The sequence below is a fragment of the Zonotrichia albicollis genome, chromosome 4 (assembly GCF_047830755.1).
Source record: "Zonotrichia albicollis isolate bZonAlb1 chromosome 4, bZonAlb1.hap1, whole genome shotgun sequence".
NCBI lineage: Eukaryota > Metazoa > Chordata > Aves > Passeriformes > Passerellidae > Zonotrichia > Zonotrichia albicollis.
The window spans coordinates 33,022,066-33,042,307 of NC_133822.1; the positions used below are offsets into that span (position 1 = coordinate 33,022,066).

Sequence of the window (20,242 nt, forward strand, 5' to 3'; positions counted from 1 at the left end):
AGTCACTGAGCAGCACTGCGCTGTGCCCAGCTGAAAACGTGAAACTCAATCCCTTGACAATCAAAGGAAGGGTGGGAATCTCTCAATGAGCCTGCCCAGGAGGTGGAATACTGGCCAAACCTCATTACAGGGCATCTCCTGCCTTTCTCTCCTCTGCTGCTTGCTCACTGTGACATCCAAGCTATCAGTCACAGAACTCAGCAGCGTGCAGCCGCCTGTACCCCCCTGCCCAGAGCCTCCCCGTACACTCCCCAGCATGCAGCAGTAATTGCCTTTCCTATTAGCCCACAGCGACAACAGCTGCCATGGCAACCAGCAATGATTTTAATAAGTTTGGTCTGTTTTCAAGGGCAGCACACGCGTGCCGGCACATGAGCACGTTGCAGACACGCGCCAGGGGGAAGGAGGACCTGCCACCAAATACAAAGGCAGAGCTGAAAACACACTTGGATCAGAGAAACAGTGGATGAGCAAACATTTACCCCCCTCTTCTGCAGGAGGAACGGATGTCCACTCACTTCTAAAGCAAAGTGGATGTGAAAGGGGTGGGCAGTGGTGTGGTGGTGTTAAATGTGCAAAGGCTCTCCTTGATGGGCTACAGATACTACCAGGTGACAGAAGTGACAGGCAGCTGCACTGTGGGTATGTTGTGCCACATCACCCTGCACACTGCTGCTGTCAGCACTGCTGAGATGGACACAGCCAGCACTGGACACCAGCTTGCCTCTCAAAAGGACAGCAGAGGAACACATCCACCATGGTGGAGGCAGCTGGATTTAGAGATAAATTATTCTCTTTGGCATTACTTATTTTCTATGAGATCAAGAAAAAGAAGCTCCGAGCCAAATGGAGCACAGAGAGAAATGATCACTTCTTTCAGAACCTATTTACCCCCAGCTTAGCCTTGAGGCATGATTTCACACCATGCACCCCAACAAAGAGGCTGTTCCCACTGTAAATACCCCACAAACACAAGGATTGGTGGCCCAGAGTAAAGGGGTATTACCAGTCAGACCAACTTACACCAGGTGGTCTAAAGCTGTCTAACCCAGTAGTACTGACACAACATTAGCAAATCATAAATTTAGTACTACTGAGGTTTTTTCAAAAGCCTTTTGAAGGTTTAGTTTAATCAGCTGTCCATCATCCACTCACCAGCTGCTACAAAGGGACATTTTCTGCTATGCAAACCGCACCAGTATCTGTAAACTCCACATAAAAGACTTGGAGGAAACAGACAAGAGAAGCAAACATGATACACTGACGCCCAGAACTCCAAATTAGCTGCAAAACTAAGCATATAGTATCATTCCAGTCTCACAAGCTATGCAGACTCATAGGAGAGGGGAAAAAAAAAGTAAATCTGCAGCACCTTTTCCACCATAGCATGTATTTTACACAAGCCTGAAGAAAATATGAAACATCTAACAGCTGCATGCAGATCCATATATGTAATTAATTTGAATTTTGGTGCTAGGGAAAGACGCTGTAAAACGCTGCAAACTACCTTTTGCTAATACAGCAAGCTGATGCAGAGTAAGGCAAGAGCAGCGTGCAGCTCACCATGTGTTCCAAACAGCCCCCAAGGACCACCCTTTAGATGGAGGGGGCAGCAATAAAGGAGGCCACCTAGTTCAAACACGGGGAGGAAAGATGGCCACTGAACCCAGTGCTCTGAGATTTCTGCTCCTCTGCAGGTGACCTGGGACTTGCTTCATTTCTCTGTGCATCACCTCACACCACCTTTCTTCCTAACATGAATACTACGCAATTAGGATTTAAGAGGGGCTCAAATCCAGGATAACTGAGGCTAGGCTAAAGAATACAGGGATATTTAACTGCTAAAAACAAAGGATTACATCAATGAACAGGAACCAAGAGTTCTGTTTTGATTCCTGTAATGCTATCTGCCTTGAATAAACTCTGTGGATACACTAGTCTTTGGCTAGTCCATACAGGACAGAAAAAACCTCATGCTACCTAGTGACTGAGCCACATGGGAAGCAGTGGACAAAAAAGACTTCTGGGAACCTACAGCTCTCTTCATCTGCCACCTGAGCCATGACTGTAAACCCCTCCCCCAAGCAGAAACACTACCTCATTTCGCTGTACATCCTCCCTTTCCAAGCAGCACATGAAAATGATGCTCCATCCCTGCCAGTCTCATTGCTGCCCAGGGGTTTGAATACAGCAGCAATGAATTGACTGGTCTTGTTAATTTAATTCAGCTACATGGGAAATCTGTAAACAGAAGCACAAGCCATGACAATACTATCAGAGAGCTCTGAATACAGAACTAAAAAATTTGCTTTTGGTTATCACTGCTAACCATGCAAGGAAGAAGAAATTTTCATACTGGATATTTTATATTTCTACTGTTTAAGCTCTTGCAGGAAGAAGAAAGTTTTCTACAGGCAACACTGCTTTTTCTAACCTGCCAATTAGTTTCACACACAAATGTGTGTGAAATGTCAGTCAAATTCTGAATTAGCATTTGACTAGATACACTTCCAGCAACTCCAATCCAGGGCTAATTTAACAGATGTGACAGTACCCCTTGAGTCTCCAGGGAAGGGCAGGAATACCTGCCCTGGCTCCACTGGGACAGAGCAGCCTTTGGGAGAGGACTGATAACCACATCCCATGCTCCCTTCCCACTGCAATCTTATTTCACAGTGCACCTGTTCAAATGCAGCCTGTACAAATGCAACAGTAATTTTTTTCAAGCAACTTCATGAAGATAGTTGACTCCACGATGCAATAACCATCTGTGTATAAGCACATTGTTCAGAGAGCAAAGCTAACCATCCAACAGACTCTGCACCCCAGGAAAATCCATACAAGACAAAAATATTTACCTGCAAAGTAAAGTTGGGAAATGACCTATTAAGAAGCTCTCCCCAATTTAATGTCACTATATTCATTATCAAAAATCCTGCACAGGAAGTCAGAGGTAGAGAAAACCTTACAATGGTAGGAATTCACCCATGGCAGAACAACAATGCCACATGTTTACTCCAGCACAAGGGATCCAGAGATTTAGGGACGGTCTTTAAAATCCTGTCCTAAAAACAAAAGTAAAAATTGTCAATCCCAGAACCAAGCAGACAGATCTACAGACCTCAGAATCTTTAATTGCAAACTTCCATCATTTCGGGCATCAAGAAACTGGTGACACAGTATAAGAAATTGCTTAGGAGAGTGCACATAAAATTTGTATTTACCTGAGGATTAGGTAAACTACACAATCCAAACAAAGCACTTGATACTACTGTGCCAGCAGGTCTGGTCAGTTTGTCCACTGTAGTGCACCTTTTCCAGACTACATGCATCATCTCTTTATCAAGCACCAAATCCAAGAGAACCAACTTCACAGAATACCTCACAACAGACATGAGAGCCCAAGCACAGAGACTTTATGTTTATTTAATCACAAACCTCATAAAAGAGCTTGCTGACACCTTGTCAGCAACAGTGACTAACTGACACCAGGCATCTTGGAAGGTTTCAGTGCACAGGAGAGTCAAACACACCCACCTCCTGCTACACTTCCCAAGGATGGTCAGGGACAGGCACAACTTCAGGCAGACTGTCATCACATTCAAGTTACAGCCAGAGGGTTCCTCATTCTGAGGTAACAGGGCCAATTCTCTCCATTCTGCCCACGGATTCCCCACATCTACTGAAATCCAACAGAAACAAGAACATGGGATGATCCAGATCTACTGAATCACTATCGACTCCCCATCTACATGTTAAAACATGCAGACTGGCTAGTATTTCTCTGATGCCTCAGAGTTTTGGATGCCAGAAAGGATAAGAAAGGAGAACCAGGTCACCAAAGGTCAAAAATAGTGGCTGCTACAGAAAGGATGGAACAAATGCTGGAACAATGGAGCAGCCAAACTCTGCCCCTGTGAGCTACTCCTATGGTAAATCTCTGCAGTAATCATGAGGTTCAAAAATTAAATACCCTGGGGGGGGGGGGGGGAGGAGAGCAAAAACTATTTTCCTGTTTTCACTAGAAAGGTCATGCCTATTTAAGGAAACCTTCCCAAGGAACATGGATATGCTCCATCACATCCATCAACTAAGAGTCCAGAGTTAAGTGTAATCACTCATCAAAGAATTCCTAGTCCTTAAAGGGGTCGTGGTTGAAGCAAACCCAACTCATGCTACTCCAGGCATACCAAGCAGTCACAAATACTTGATACTGCCCAAGATGAAAACATCAACCCACTGACCAGCAAAGAAAGAATTCTTACTTAACCCTTGAAGCAATAAATAACAGGAGGAAAACACACACACAAGAAGTCTCATAGCACTTCCATCTACTCTAGTCAACACCTTCCCCATGGGAAACAAGCACCCCCAGGAGAACTTATACATTGGTCTGGCTGAAAGAGAGAGACACACTCAGACATGTCATTGGACCTGTAGACAGAGAGGTTAGTGGTGTTAATCTGTGATTTATCAACAGATAAAACTTATTTTTCTGAAACTGTAGCATTTGGCCCTGACCACATGATATTCCTGTTGAAAGCCAGAAGACATCAGGCAAGACGGTGAAATGCAGCAAGCCTGTCCTGGAAGGATCTAATTAGGGGACAGAGACAAACACAAAAACCAGACCTAACCATGAACATAATCTCAATTTCCTGGCAAAGCCACAAAGAGACATATATGTGTGTATATAGACAGGTATCAGGTGGTCAGACAATATATACTCAAATATCAGTCTTAGCCTCATTCACCACGTCCATCACAACAGCACTGATGGTGCACAAGGGGGCACTGAGAGAAGGGATGGACAGATTGTATGCTGGTTTGGGCTTGGATAGAGTTAATTTTCTTCACAGTAGCTGTTATGGGGCTGTGTTTTGGATTTGTGCTGGAAACAGTGTTGATAATTCAGGGATTTTTTAGTTACTGCTGAGCAGTGCTTACACAGAGTCAAGGCCTTTCTGCTTCACCCCACCAGTGAGGAGGAGGCTGGGGTGCACAAGAAATTGCACAAGACACAGCCAGGACAGCTGACCCCAACTGACCCAAGGGATATTCCATACCACATGGCATCATGGTCAGCACATAAAGCTGAGGGAAGAAAGAGAAAGGGGAGACATTCAGAATGAAGTCTGTCTTCCCGAATCAACATTACAAATGATGAAGCCTGTCTGCTCATGGGAAGTGGTGACAAATGAATTCCTTGCATGCGTGGTTTTTGCTTTACCTGTTAAACTGCACATATCTTAACCCACAAGTTTTTTTACTTTTAGTCTTCTGATTCTCTCCCCCATCCCAGCGGAAGGAGTGAGCAGCTGTGTGGGGCTTAGTTGCCAGCTAAGATTAAACCACAACAGATGGAAACACTACAGAGTGAAGTTCCACTGTAACCCTCTCTATCTGACAATCAAAATCCACAGTTGGTCCATTTCCTTTTACATTCTCCTCCTCTTCTCTGAAGTACTCTCTGGCCCATGGTTGATGTCCAACCATCACACAGACAGCACTGTTCCCAAATGCCACTATCACCTCCTGCTCAGTCCATCCCACCATCCACAGCAATGGCCTTGCCTCCTCTGTCTGTGACTGTGACATCTCAGCTCAGCTCTCGCAACATGAAGCACCTGCCACGCCTCTTAGGGCAATCGACCCAGCCCAGGAAGTCACTTTTCCAAGAAGCGGTTAAGTATGAAGGTCAGATTGGGAAAAACCTGCTATATCCAGCTAGTGACACTAGCAGATGCCAGGTCTCCACTGAATTAATGTGAGCTTTGGAGAGGATACCAGCTTCATCTTCTCCCCTCGCTTCAAGGCAATGGGAATTCCCGTAACACATGGAGAGGCACAAAGAAGGCATTACCAGGTCAGTCTTTATAGCCTCTTTCCAAAAAGCAGTGGGATGGGGTGTTTATTCCTCCCCTACAGCTTTATACTACTTCCAATGTTGTAGTCTGACAATCCTAGCAGTAAGATCAGGCATCCAGCCAAAACTAGGCTTGTTGTCTGGGGCTCTCTGAAAGTGACAAAACCCCAGCCCTTTAACACAACTCTGCCCCACTTTTACTCAGGTAAGGAGAACTGAATACCCATGAAGAAGCAATAAAAAGCAGGCAGTGATGGGACGCATGAAGGACTCATTATTCAGCAAACACCAAGTCCATGATCAACCAGGTATTTTTCACCTGAGACACCTGTATCCCAAGTGGCAGGATTCCTCTGCAGCCCTAATGTGGCACGAAGTCTCCTCACAAACATGCCTCTGTCCTCCCTGCTGACCCCACAAGCAACCACACGGAGACCTGTGCTCCAAGGAAAGGGGGAGAGCTGCCAGACCCCACTGGGAGCCAGCACAGGGATGGGTCAGAAGCCAGCTCCTGCCTTTGCTGTTCATACAGCAGCTCTTTGCCTCTTAACAGACCAAAACATGCTTTTTGACTCAAAAGGCAGTGTAGCTACATTCTCTCCTAAAATAGCAACTACAAAAGTCAAGGGCTGCAGATTAAAAAATAGCAACTATCCATGCAATTTCCAGTGTTTCCTCATGTGCAGGGATGTTACAATAAATCAGGATTATGTGCTACTTTTTCCCAATTCCTACTACATTCAAGCCTAAAAAGTACTGTGTTCTGAGCAGTATAAACAGCTGCAGAAACCAAAAGTTAGGTGGTTTAGTAGTTTAAGACAAGCAGCATCCATTCTACTTTAAAAGTTAGTTTGATTTCAAACCTTATCTTCCAAGTAAAATTTCACTATGTTGCTGACCAGTCTCCTTAATTCAAGCTATTCTGGCTATTCTGCTGGGTTTTAAGATAAAGAAAACATCACTGTACATTTGCCCAACATGACACCCTCAAGGATCAGTCTTTGGAAGCAGGAGGCATTATATATATATATAGTGGAAGCTGTAGAGAGCTGTAGATCAAGGATTAAAACATCACCAAAACCTCATCTCAATAAAAAAAACCCCAGCTACAATCAAAAACTCAAAAATAAATTAGATTGTAAATGTCAATCTTTTTTTTTTCAAAACTGGTCTTGCTACCAGGTACTTCAATCCCCCACTTCCACAATAAGACACAGTATACCTTTTCTACCTCTCAGGAAACTAAAAAATAAAATCATTAGTACCTGTGAAGCAACCACACTATTGTGGTGAGTACTGCAGAAGAGACCATTAAAAATTAATAGGTCTGTACTCAGTACAAGGTTTAGGTTATCTGCAATATTTCAGTTTGGTGTCATACTTGAGATGAAAGAAGAAATGAAATATTGGATAGTCCAAAACCTGACCTTACATGCATTTTAACTGGTTCCATTAAGTTTAATAGCGCCTCAGCACCATCCGTTAGCTGCGCTTGCAGAGATGAAATCATCTCCAAAAATGTAAAAGCTATGACCACAGAATTATGACCTCACTTGATGCCTTCCTGTCACATTCTCCTGCTGGGCAGTTGCTGGCTATGAGTCCCAGCCCCTTCAGTGCAGATGCACCAGGAATTAAAGTCTCCCCAGCTGCAACCTGCCATACACAGGTTCACTTCTCTGTCTCTTCAATCCTCTGCAAGGAGGAGACAGCACCTGCAGTTCCAGACCACCCAGGACAAACCTAACTCCAGCACCACTGCAGAGCTGCACACCTCTTCCTGGAACCAGAGCACTCAGAGCATTCTGCATTTCCACACACTTCAACTTCTGCTTTGGACAAAACAAATTACAGGATGGGCAGGTGCTTCAGAAGCCAGCTGGATTCTCCTGCAGGCTGTCCAAGAGACATTCAAATCTGCTGCTGCATACACTTTATTGCCTCAGTTTCCCCCATGATTCAAATAATTCCTGAGGCCACTGTAACATAAACACCTGTCTCCCACCCTCACACATGCCAGCCCCAGGACATCTGCCCATACCATGCTGCCAGCCCCCACTCCCCTTGGTATGCCCCACGGTTCCACCTGCTGCAGCAACATCACAGCCTAGGCTTCCTTCCCTGAATGAACCTTTTGGATCTCCCAGGCTGGGTGGCTGGTCCTACTCACGGGAGCAGAAGCAGCACCACTCAGTGAGGGGTCTTAAATCCCACGAACAACCCCGGGTGACTCCAAAGCTGAGCTTCAAGAACTAGTGCCTATAGGCAAGGAGAAGCACCTCCAAGACCTACTCCATCCTGGTCCAGCTTTGCTCCAAAGCTGCACAGGGCTTTTTCACATGAAATAAGGGTAGGAAAGAGCCCTCTGAAGGACCTGCTTTCCAGGACAGCAGAGTACAAAGGGCAACGAAGACGCCATTGCTTACACTTCCCCTCATTTCTTCTTCCCACAAAAGGGAAGCAAAGACACAGAACAGAATAAAATCAGAGAGTCAGACAGAGATGGCTCTGGAGCACGATCTCTCACAGGAGCTGCTTGGACAGACAGGCTTGGCTGCTCCATCCAGGGACCCAGCCCTGCAGCTGGGCAGAGCCTGGCCTTCCCCCACCTCCCTGCCTGAGGTCAGTGAGCAGGCTGGAGGGAAGGCGACCTTCCCACCCCTATCCGGGCAGGAGAACGGCAACCACAAGCAGCAATTTATAGCACCAGGATCCCAGCTAGAGCCTCCCTTCAGCCCACAAAGCACTAAATCAAGGCTTTTTAGTGATGCCTTGGTGGGATTTTCTTCCTGGGCATCACCCTAACAGTGACAACCACTCCAAATGTCTGCAAGAATCTCCTGCAGAAATAGCAGTGGGAAAGCTGTGCAGAAAGCTTCAATTTAAAGTGCACAATGCACCAGTCCCTTGAAGAAATCTGAGCTGGATCCAGATCCCAAGGCCTCAGAGGCCTCTGGGGAGCATATTTTGATATTTGTGACACACAGAAAAGCCACATAATGTGGCTTTAGCCTCTCTCTATTTAAAGAAATTTAGCTATGCACAGTCAGAGGGAAAAAGTGCTGACATGATGAGGGTTTTTTGCCCCTTAACTGGCGCAGCTTCTTCTTGATCTCTATGCTAATACCTGCATTATTGCTGAGGCAATTATGAGCAGATAAAACCTCATAAATTCATGCAAGAACAGCAACAAGTGCTTCTATTCCATGCTCTCTGAAGCAATCATCCAATCTTTTGCACCACAAACTCTCCTAGACAAAGGCAAACATAAGCAACAGCCCCAGTAACACACAGCCACTTCAAAAACATGCCAGCCTGAATCCCAGTGTCCTATCCAAGTAGATCTCATTACCCCTTTTCTAATCAGTGTGAACCACAAGCACCCTCTGCCCACACTCCAAAGGTTAGAAGCTGGCACAATGGTATAGCTGACTGAACACCAACGTTGCACCAAGTGAGCTGACAGAAACTGCCAAAGTTTCCTGCTCTGCCCAAGCTAATGCTGGATCCAGCTCCAGTTCAGCTGATGCTGCTCATTAAACAAGGGAACCTTCCTTTCTCTGTGGCCACTTAAATACCTCGTATCACTGCTAAAGAGTTGGAGTCCCATTTCTTTGGTCCAGAGAAGAGAGCTGACAGGGGTGGTTTAGATAGATGCTGTATGTATGTATGTATGACAAGCCAAATGAGAGAGAGCCTGGAACAGTTCACAAACATCCTGGAAATCTTCCAGAACCCAGAATACAGGTTAGAAATCTAGAAAACTACATGGCCTTTCTCACCAAAGCTCTCCTGCAGGAGGTAGCCAGACACAGCTCGGCAGGAGAGCCTGGCAGAGCCCTGACAGGGAACACTGCAGGGGCAGGAGGGTGGCATGCTCCAGGACTGGTGACAACTCTTTCATCCAGTCCCTGCCATCGCTGGCTCCTACAAATATCTCTAACTCAGCCTGGAAAAAATGAGATGCATGCAAGAAAGTGAAGCAGAGGGAGGAGGAAGCATGCTAGGAAAAATGTATACACATCTTTCAAACTGAATTTACAAAAGATTGCTGGCAAAATTAAATTTACTGGAGAGCAAAGGGAGTTAAGGCCCAAAATGCAGTCAAGCAGCTCTAATCCCTAAACATTGGGATTATCTCATGACAGCTACACTCGGGTGTCCACTCAATACCACTGTAAAATGCAGATCAACAGAATGCTCCAATGAACTGGAACTCGTTACCTCTAATTGCTTCTCTCACTTCTCTTCTGGATGTTCCTCTGATCCCTCAGCCACTGCATTTCAACAGCAAACACACAGACAGAAGGTCAAGTTATATCAGAGACGGGCAAATTAAATAAGAGATTTCCAGACAACAAAAACATCTGCCCTTCTCCTTCACTTCATACAAAAACTAAGGTTTGCTGAGTGCCACAAGGCAAGTCAGCAGCACAATGACAGGTTTTAAAACATCTTCAACTAATGTGATTCCTGCATTTTCCAGAGGGGCAGAGGTTTCTGTGCAGCCAACCAAACACTGCTAACAACAGGCTTTATTTTTCCAAGCTAACAGGGGTATGTCCTTCAGCAGCAGTTTCCAGGGGGCCACAGACCACACACAGAATCCCATTCAGATCCATCTCAACTTCAGTTTGGCTTCCCTACCTCTAGTGCAAACGAAGCAGCTGATTCATTTCATTTTATTTTACTGCTGCCTCCTTTGCATCTCCTGTGTTCTGGCACTGCTGTTGCCACCAGCCTCAGCAGCAGGGGCTGAAAGGGCAGTCACAGTAAAGCACGAAGGCAGCGCAGGGACACAGCTGCCAAACCTTCAGAGACCAGCACATCTTTGAGACAGCCTTGGACACAGAAGTGCAAACCCCCAGTGCAGAAGGGCAAGGCAGGGGCCCTGCTTGCTGCATCACTGGGAGGAACAGAGGGTATTGCACAGGATGTGCCTGCAAGCTGCTCCAAACTCAGCTGGGTGGGCAACCTTTCCAACATGCAAGGGAGAGAGCAGGCCTCCTGCAAAATACCAGAGTGCTCGTGTTTCTAAACAGGAATTCTGAAAGGAAAAATAAAAAGCTTATATCTACAGCTGGTACACATATGCAGAAGGAAACCATCTCCAGTAGAGCCAGATCTCTGTTTGGCTTCCAACCTCACAAATGTGGCCATCACCTCTGAACACAAACCTCTGGAATCTACAGAGAAATACTGAGAGAGCCGGGAGGAGTACTAAAGCAAGCAGAATACTTCACTTGGACTTTCTATTTTCCTAAATATGGCAAGAAAAGAGCCAACATTAAAGCACTCTTAACAACTCTAAAATCCTACTTTCAGTCTGTTTGCCAAAGTTTTTCTTTGAACTGGAGATTTTCTAAGTGCTCCCAGACTATGTAAAGTCTAACTCATAACATTCAAATATTTTAAAAAAACAAAGGGCAAAAGCAAACAGAGAAACAACAACAAACTTAGAGGTGATTCATTACATCTCATCACATCAGCAACTCTCTGTCGAAACAGCATCCCAGGAAACTTCATCCTGGATCCAAGGCAGGGGTCGAAAGTTGGAACTTCATTCCTTGCACTACAATATCATGTATCCCCTGCACTGCTCTGCATCTCTTTACAAAGACAGCCATGCCATGAAAAATAAGAGGGAGGAAAAAGCTAACCTGATTACACAGCTTTTCCACAATTTACTGGAACTAGATGTTCTCTTCTGTAAGATATAAAAATACAGACTTCCAAAGGGTCCCTCACAGCAAAAAAAGCTGTTATTCACTGCCCCCATCTTGATTACAATCCCAGTCAGCCCTCTTACTTGTAAACCCAAACCTATCTAGAAATTATCAGCAGACTGATTTCTTGCCATCCTCTGGAGCACCACAAACAGGCCACAGCTTGGACAAGGACACCGGCTGTCATGAAGCACCAGCCATGTCCCCACTGTCCCCTTTCTGTGGCACCCTGCAGTGCAAGGCCTCCAGTCACTGTGCTGGAAAGAAGTCAGGCTGGTAGAGGGTGTCACAGACCATCTTCTGGCTCACGGCAGGATGAGAAACCGCAGACTTTCCTGTGGAGCAAAGACTTATCATCTATTACATCATCTTTTAGTCACAGGGGACTGATCTCAACACCACTAGTCATCTTTATGAACCCTGTGCTGACATGGCTGAATGACAACACAAAGTCACCACTCATTGCTGCCACTAAAGGTTTATGTGGACTGGGCAAGGCACAGACCACAGCTGCATTAACTATCTGTCCTGGCCAGCTGGCCACACTCATGGTTGCAAGAAAGGTAATTCTCCAAATACTCAGGGACACTGAGCACACAAGTCATCCATGAAAGAGGAACAGATCACCTCTGTTCACACCTTGCATCTAATTCCACCTATGTATTACCACAAAGTATGATTTTAATTTACTAACCCCATAAAAAAGTTAAATGAAAATTCAGCTTGGGGAGTAAAAGAGGAGCTGATTAACTCATTCAACCCCATGCAAAACAAGGGGATGATAGTTTAGTAACTTTTTCAGCAGTAAACTGTCTGTACACCTCTAGCACCTAGAAGGGGAAGACAAAAACAGCACCCTGGAATAACACCCTTGTCTGCAGTTTGAAAGAGAAAGGGACACTTCCCAGCTAGCCACAACACTTCTCATCTTTCATCACACAAGGAGCAGAGGAAGAGAGAGATTGTTGCAAGGGTACTTTCTCTTCCATCTGTGCAGCAGTCAGTATTTTCTAACAAGAAGCAAATACAGCTGCATCAACAACTGCATTTCAGTGCAGTTTCACAAGTGACTCAGGCTAATATAACTTTCTTTTTTTGTCTTCTCCCCTGTGTTAGGCATTATTTTTACCCAGATCAGCAAGCTGATCCAAATGATTCAATCATCCAAGTCAGCAAACAGAGCATGAGGCAGTTCCTTGCTAGTATTTATACAGTTAAATCAGCAGTACATTTGGGACCAAAGCTTACACACCTGTCCAAATACTTCCAGGTGACATTCCTGGCCAGCAGCATTTGACTTTTGCCATTTATGGCACAGAGAGAGCTAAAACCCAGCAGTTCCTGGTAGACCTTTTCCTCCCACGCCACGATTAGCTGAAATATGTCCCAGAAGCAGATAGCAGCCATGATCCGATTTGCCCCAATCCCAACTCAAGCAGCTTTACACCACCCTCCTAACAAGATCAGCACTGGCCAAACACCATTTATCCAGCCTGATCAAAGATGGATTAGATAATGAAACCCTAACTGCATAAGCTGTCTGAGCATGCTGGCCTGAGACAGCAGAAAACAAGAAGCCCAGTAAATCTAAGGGCTGTTCGAAGCTTTCAGGTACCCCCAGCCCCAAGGTATTAATAACTAGCTACTGTCTTATCTCCCTATACCCTAGTTTTGATATTTCATGCTAACAGACCCCCCAAAAATCTATTAGTTTTACAGCTACACTAGTGATTTGTACAGCTAAATGATTTATTTCAGCACTACACATTGTGTTTATATCCTGAGCCACTGGTAGTACAGGTTATTCAAAGAAGAAATGGTGGGGGGCATAGCAGCATTCCGTGATTCCTTGCTATCAGCCCAGAGACACGAGGTCACCAAGTTTACACAGCAACAACCAGTGGCTCTGGAACAGGAAGTAGAAAATTGACAGGATCTCCAGGAAAAACAAGGTACAACGGTTGCTGCTCTGATTTCCAGCTTTCAGAAAGCCTCTAGTACATAGGAGAGCGAGGAAAAAAAAAATCAAAGAATAGGCTCTTTATTCCTCTTGCAAGCATTACATACAGTTAAACATAGAGGATTTACTAAAAAGAAGCTGTTATTCTAAAATAAGGTACTTCAAAAGAAGGCACTATCTGAACAGAAATCCTTATGAAGGGCAATCTTGTGTTTTGTCTTTTAAGGAAAAAGATACTGAATTTCCCAAACATTAAAGAACATATTTTTCCTACCTCTGATGTTATTGGTAAGTTTGGCTTCTAATTTGGTACTTCTTGCTTGCAAACACGAGAAGATTCTCCAAATATATACACTACACTTTTTAAAACTAAAAAAAGTCAAGGGAAACTTCTGGACACAGAATTATAGAACAGTTTGGTTAGAAAGGACCTTAAAGATCACCTAGTTCCAAATGATGGTATGTATTTGCACATACATATATATGTTTATTTTCATCTTTTATAATAAAAGGATTGAAAAAATTTTCCATATACATACATATGGAAAGATTAAAATTAAGAATGCCAAATAAGTACAATATGAGTCTCCTAATCTGAAAAACAGCTACACTGACTACAGACACACTTAAAAATTGGGCTCTACTAGTTGCACCTCACCTAATTTCTCCACTGTTTCCCACTATTTGGTACAGAAATAAACCCCAGCTTTCTGCTAATTAATTTGACAACCAATCCCTACTATCATGACCACCAGCACTACACAAAGTGCTTCACACACACACTGTTGTAGCTCCATGGCAGAACACTGCAATCTTACCATTCATTGAACAGACAAGACACTTGCCAATGTACATATAGGAGGGAGTCTTTTATCTGGAGAGAAATTGTACTAATTTGCAATTAAAAAAAAAAAAAAAAAACAAAAACACAGACTTTTGCTAAACCAGCTCAAGTCCCTTCTTGGGCAATTTTCAGTTGATTTACCCAGGTTTATATCAAAAACAGCCAGTTAAACCACTATATGTGGGGTAAACTGTGCATCTTCTCTAAGTACACAGGGTCTCTGCCTCAGTTGAACTCTGAGGAGCTGGAAGAATTTCATGTCACCATGCTTGTGCACTCAGTCATAACTCCTAGCAAGACACACCGTACAAACACTGCGATGCTGAGCATCTTTCTCTCTGCAATTGTACACATTGCCTGAGTCATACCTGACACCTACATGTGGGAGAACACACTACTTCAAGGGATAAAGGAGCACTGCACGATGGGCACTGGCCCTTGGGAGAGCACAGGCAGCAGCAGGCTTGGGTACAAAGCTCCAGCAAGCGCTCAGGCCACACCATCACACTTGGGAAAGGCTGATGCTGTGGGGTGGAGAGACCACCATGAAAGGCTGAACATCAGAGAGAAACACAAACAAAACCTTCCTGCCACAAGCTGTTTAAAAAATAAGTAATTCTTGAGCGTGAAAACTGGGGACAGCCTGGGAAATAAAAAGGGAAGAGTGTTGGCCAGCACTTAGCATCTTGATGAGAAGCACCGTGGAAAGAATAGGATGCTCCCTTTGGAAAGCCAGGAGCGCTTACCAACCCCAGAAAAGGTGAGAGGAGAAACAAGCTCAGATGAATAAATCACGCTGCTTCCAAAGAGCTCTGATATTCTCATCACGAGAGACAGAAGCAGAAAAGGCCAGTGCAACTGCCATAATAAAACACCCCTCCACAACACCCAGACAAAGGGAGGCAGAAACACCTTGGTAGCATCACCCCACAAACACAAAGGCCAACGCACCTGAAACAAGCGATGTTTTGGGGACGATCAAACCGCGCTGGCAGGAGACGACAGAAACGTGGGACTCTGAACCACCCTAGAAGACGCCCCACTGCTCCGCTTCCCCCTTCCCGAGCAGCACCTGGGATTTCTCCCGGCGCTGTGCAAGCCCCAAGCGCCGCGCGTAAACCCCGCCGGGCCCGGAGCGCCGCCGGCGCCCCGCACCCGACCCCGGCCCCGCGGCCTCCCCCAGTGCCCGGCGGTGCCCGGGGCGCGGACCCGGCGGCGGCTCCCCCAGGGCCCCGCGCCGCCGCCCCACGTGCTGGGCTGCGCCCCGGGAGCCGCCGGGCTCGGCCTGGGGCAGCCGCGCTCGCCTGGCTGCCCGCGGGGAAAGGGCCGCACGCCCGAGCGCAACGCGCCGAAGCCCGCAAACCGAAATCAACGCGGCCCGGCCCGGCCGAGCCCCGGGAGGGAGAACCGGGGACGGCCCGGCCCTGCCCGCTACCTGCATGCCGCCGCCGTCGGCCTCCGCCTCCGTCCGCAGCCGCTTGCTGTGGCCGCCCTCCGCGCCGTCCCCGCCGGGCATGGGCTGCTCCAGCTCCGGCTCCCGCTTCACGCCGCGGGCGGACCCCGCGCCGCCGCCGGCCAGGAGCTGCGGCTGTGGCTGCTGCTGCTGCTGCTGCTGCTGCGGGGGCTGGCCGCCCTCCGCCATCCGCGCCGCCGGAGCCCCGGCCGCCCCCCGCCCCGATCGCCCCGCTCTGTCACCGCGGCGCCCGGCGCTGCCGGAGGAGCGGGAGCAGCAGGAGGACGAGGACGACGGCGAGCCCCGCGCCGCGACCAGAGCAGCAGCGGGCGCGCCGGGCTCCGACCCACCGGAGCGCCTCGGTCACGGGCTCGGCAGCGGCTGGGGAGGGGCCGGAGCCCCTCGGCAATCTCCGGAAACGCCGCCGGAGCAGCGCGACCCCCGCTCGGAAACCTTCGGCGGCAGCGGCGGCGCCGGGCGGGGCGGGGCGGGGCGGGGCGCGGGCGGAGCGCGGGGCGGGGCGGGGCCGGCGCGGGGCTCCGGGCGCCGCGGAGCCGCACGGGGCGGCGGGAAATGGCCGCTCGGCCCGGAATGGCCCGGCCGGCCCCGCCGCGCCGCGCTCGGCACCGGGACTGCGCCCAGCCCGCCCCGGGTCCGGCCACCACCGCCCTCCGGGTGCGGGACCCCCGGCGGGGCTGCGGCGGTCACGGTGGCCGGAGCAGTGCGGGGCACCCAGCCCTCGGGCACAGCCGGGTCCCCCGTCACGGGCCGGCTTGATCCCGGCCCCGCCGGCGCAGAGCTGCCTTTCGGCGTGAGGTTTCCGCAGAGCTTCCCTAAGGAGCTCAGGCGGATCTGGGTGATGGGTGCTAGCCTGACCCCCGCTCTAGGTTAGGAGGATCCAGCGGCCCGGGATGTGCTGCCCAACTCCGGAGCCCCGTGTCCTGCTCTGAGCGGCCTCGCATACCTCGGTTCATTGTGTTCGTTCCGGCCTTTTCCAGGCCTCCTCCCTGCACCTCACTCCAGGGCTCACCTCGCAGCCCCAGAGCACATCTGATCGCTTGAGAAAGGGCTGTGCTGGTTTCTCGTCCCTAATGGTCTCCGTGGGTTTCTGTTGCACCTACATATGTATAAATATATCTTCTCATTTTTTCTGCTGCATATGACTTCCAACCAGATGGAGACACCAGTCTGCAAGAACCCAAAGCCTGTTCATCAGCCCTTCTGTGTGTCTCCATGGTTTTGATCTTGAGGAACGAATTTGGGATCCTCAACCAAAACATAAAGTTGTTTTTGTTATTCAGCTGCTATCTGGTAGCACTAAGTGCAGTATCTGCTCTAGAGTGAGGAAGGCATAGGCAGCCTGCGTTGTCCTGAACGTAGTCTGGAAGCCATGGCAACTTGATGGAGAGCTAATCCACAGATCATAATACAAATCTGTGGTTGGCTCGATTATGGGATGGGAATGACACTCCTGCCTGCCGACAGTTTGGAGAAAAAGGAAGAAACTAAAAATGGAGTTGGTCGGTGTGACGACGCCTTTCTTGACTTCTCAAATATCACCATGTGCAAGAAAGCCTGGGGACCAGTTAGATTATCTTAGTGTTCCATATCCCCTGTACGTGCTACATCTGTTGATCTTCATGAAATTACAGAGCCTTTAGTTTTGAGTGACAGTTACCATACATGACTCCAGTCTTACTTTACACCACATTTTTCCTCATCCAAAAATAGTTTTCAAGACCACATTGAAAGCTATTTTAAGTGGTATGTTTTCTGCTGAGGTGCCAGCTTGTCTCCTCCAGTGACGGGGGAAATCTCTTTTTTTCAAAATGATTGTAAATCCCCACGGAGTGGCAGGCACCCAGAAGACAATTACATGCAGCTTTTGTGTGCTCACCCACCAAGGGTAAACACATGTCTCATTCATCTTGACTGGGTTTGATAAAATGAGCCAGACTGTCAAACAACACTGAAGGAACGTGTTCAGTCCATTCTTGGCTCAGAAAGAAGCTGAAATTCTCATGACTGGGATGCTGCTCATACAGAGAAAAACAGCTTTTCTGTATTTCTCTTTCTCCCCCTACTTTTGACAAGGAATTCTACATGAATGGTCCAGGTTAAGGTATTGCCTGTGAGGAGCTGCAGAAGGCTTCAACCTTCAGACAAGTTAGGAATAAACAGTTTGGAGAGCAATCTTGGGAGCATTCCTCTCACTGTGGTAAGTGAGAGTGTGTCTGACACTTCCCTTGGGGATATCAAAGAAAGGAGTTGCCTTATGATGGCCAGCTTCCATTTTTCTCTTCTCCTTCTCCTAACCCCATTTCCACCATCTCCTGCCATGCAGGTGCCAAAGCTGCTGCCAGTTCTCCCTTGCATCCTGTGTGCACATGGTCTGTGCTGCAGAGCAGCTCCTGGCAGAGCTGGCAGTGCCATAGGCACATCCCTTGGAGAGGCATTTTCAGCTGGCTGTGGTATGCAGCCTGCCAGGGGAACACCCTGAATTATGGTGCAGGTGGAAAGAGCTGAGGGGGGTCCTCAGTGACCTGCAGCTGCCACCACCATGCTCTGTGCCATTGTTAGCTTTCTGACACTGCTGCCATGTTGCTGCATACTACCATTTATCCAGATCTTTCCATTTCCTCTTAAAATAAGATTAATTAATTTATCTTCATGGTATGTTTGTGGGATAGGTATTATCTCCGTTTAACAGATGGGATATGAGGCCTTCCTGAAGTCACAAAAAAGCTTTTGAGCTGAGACACAATCTTAATCCGTTGATTTCCTTTCACACAACCCAGCTGCCTTTTAGGTATTTGTATGTGACATCTGAGACATACTAAATAGACAGCTGACTCTGTTAACCCTTCCTCTGCTGCACAGCACTCTTCCCAAAGGCCCCTATGTGCTGTGATTTCATGGGCAAGTTTGCAGAGCACTCCCCAGCGCTTTGTCTTTGACAGATCAAAGAGGGGCAATCCTAGGATGTGTTATCCTTGCAGAGAGCTCCGAGAAGCTGGCATGAAGAGTGTATCTTTCCTGAACAGATTCATACAATTTTAGAATAAAATTGTGGTGGTTTCCTCCCCCAGAAGGATACCTTCTGAAGATATTCCTTGGGGAAACATGCTGGTGCTCCCACTGGGCTGGAAATCAGGTGGCATCAGGATGCTGGGTGTGAAACATCTATGGAAGTACAAAGGGCTGGGTCCCAGAAGGTGCTTGAATGGAGCAAGGCAGTGACTCATGAAGGTTCTAAAGCACAGACATGAAGAGAGGCGCAAACTCAGTTATTAGCCTTTGGCTCTAAGGCATAGAAATCATGCAGAGACACTTCAAAGCAAATGTGTTCTTTCCACCACCACAACTGAGAACTGTTTCTTGCTGCTTCCATCATCTACACCGCATATCTCACCCTGCTGACCAGCTCCCTCTTGCCCTGTCAGCTCCAGCAGCTTTGTTCCTCTCCTTCATGGAGGATTTTTTCTCTTTGCTAAGTGGGTCAGGTGGGGTCTAGCACCGTGCCCTACCATGCTCCTTCCTGCTGTTTCTGTCCAGTCAGACAAACCTCTGGAGCCAAATGCTGTTCCTCCCCACAGCAGTGCTCCCACAGGTGACAAAGTGCCGCCAAGGTAAAGTTCAGCCTGGACTTTGGTCCTGGTTTCGCCGGAAGCGGGGATGGAGCTTTCAGTAGTAGTTGCTGTGGGTAAATGTTTCTTCTTCCTTATCTCAGGCCAGCAATTTGCTACAAAATTTTACCAGCAGAAGCTGCCTTTTCCTGTAACCAATTAGCACGCAGCTGAAAATGCATAACCTAAGTCAGCAAAATCCAAAGACCTTGTCACCTGGCCCAAACCGTGTGCCAGGAGGATGCCAGTGCCCAAGCAGGGGCATGATGCCAACATCAATATGTCACTGTGATGCAAGGTGCTGGCAGCTGTCACTCACTGGGCCAGCAACCACAATGCACCCGCTGTTTTCCCAGTGCCACCTCTGGCAATGAGGACACCTGGCCTCAGGAAATGCCTCCAAGCACCTCGGCACTCCAGCAAGGCAGCAGTGTCAGCAGCTGGGAATCCACCAGAGAGCTCAGAGCAAAACCTTCCTGACTCATTTTCCTGTTTCCTGCAAACATCCCTGCAGCACATTTATGGTTGCTGTTTGCTTGGTCTGTGGTTCTGTGGGGCATCAGGCTGTGCAGCAGGTGTGGCATTTCAGGTGTCCCAAATGGCACCTGCAGCACAGATGCAGTTACCTGCATGGATGCAATTAGCATGGAAATGCCATCTGCCTGCACTGCTTATGCCTGGGGGCATGGGGAATAAAGTAAGTCCTTCAGCACTTCTAACATGAAACAGCATCCCTCTATATCCTAAAAACGTGTAATGGCAGAAAG

The 20,242-nt window shown here is 47.7% G+C and overlaps 1 protein-coding gene across 13 annotated transcripts in view; it reads right to left on the reverse strand.

The window, feature by feature from the left end:
- The window catches only part of RBFOX2 (RNA binding fox-1 homolog 2), a 170,484-nt gene extending 154,142 nt beyond the window's left edge, over nt 1–16,342 (reverse strand). For 7 of the 13 annotated variants that reach the window (XR_012579997.1, XR_003380731.2, XM_074539324.1 and 4 more), the window contains exon 1: nt 15,832–16,340. Coding sequence is in view for 10 of the 13 variants with exons in the window: in XM_074539324.1 (XP_074395425.1) it covers nt 15,832–16,038 (207 nt within the window). In the remaining 3 variants the exon portion in view is untranslated. Of the gene's footprint in view, nt 1–15,831 lie in introns of all 13 variants that reach the window. The other 6 variants (XR_012579996.1, XM_074539326.1, XM_026794542.2 and 3 more) reach the window with 2 other exon arrangements.
- Nucleotides 16,343–20,242: the final 3,900 nt, after the last annotated feature.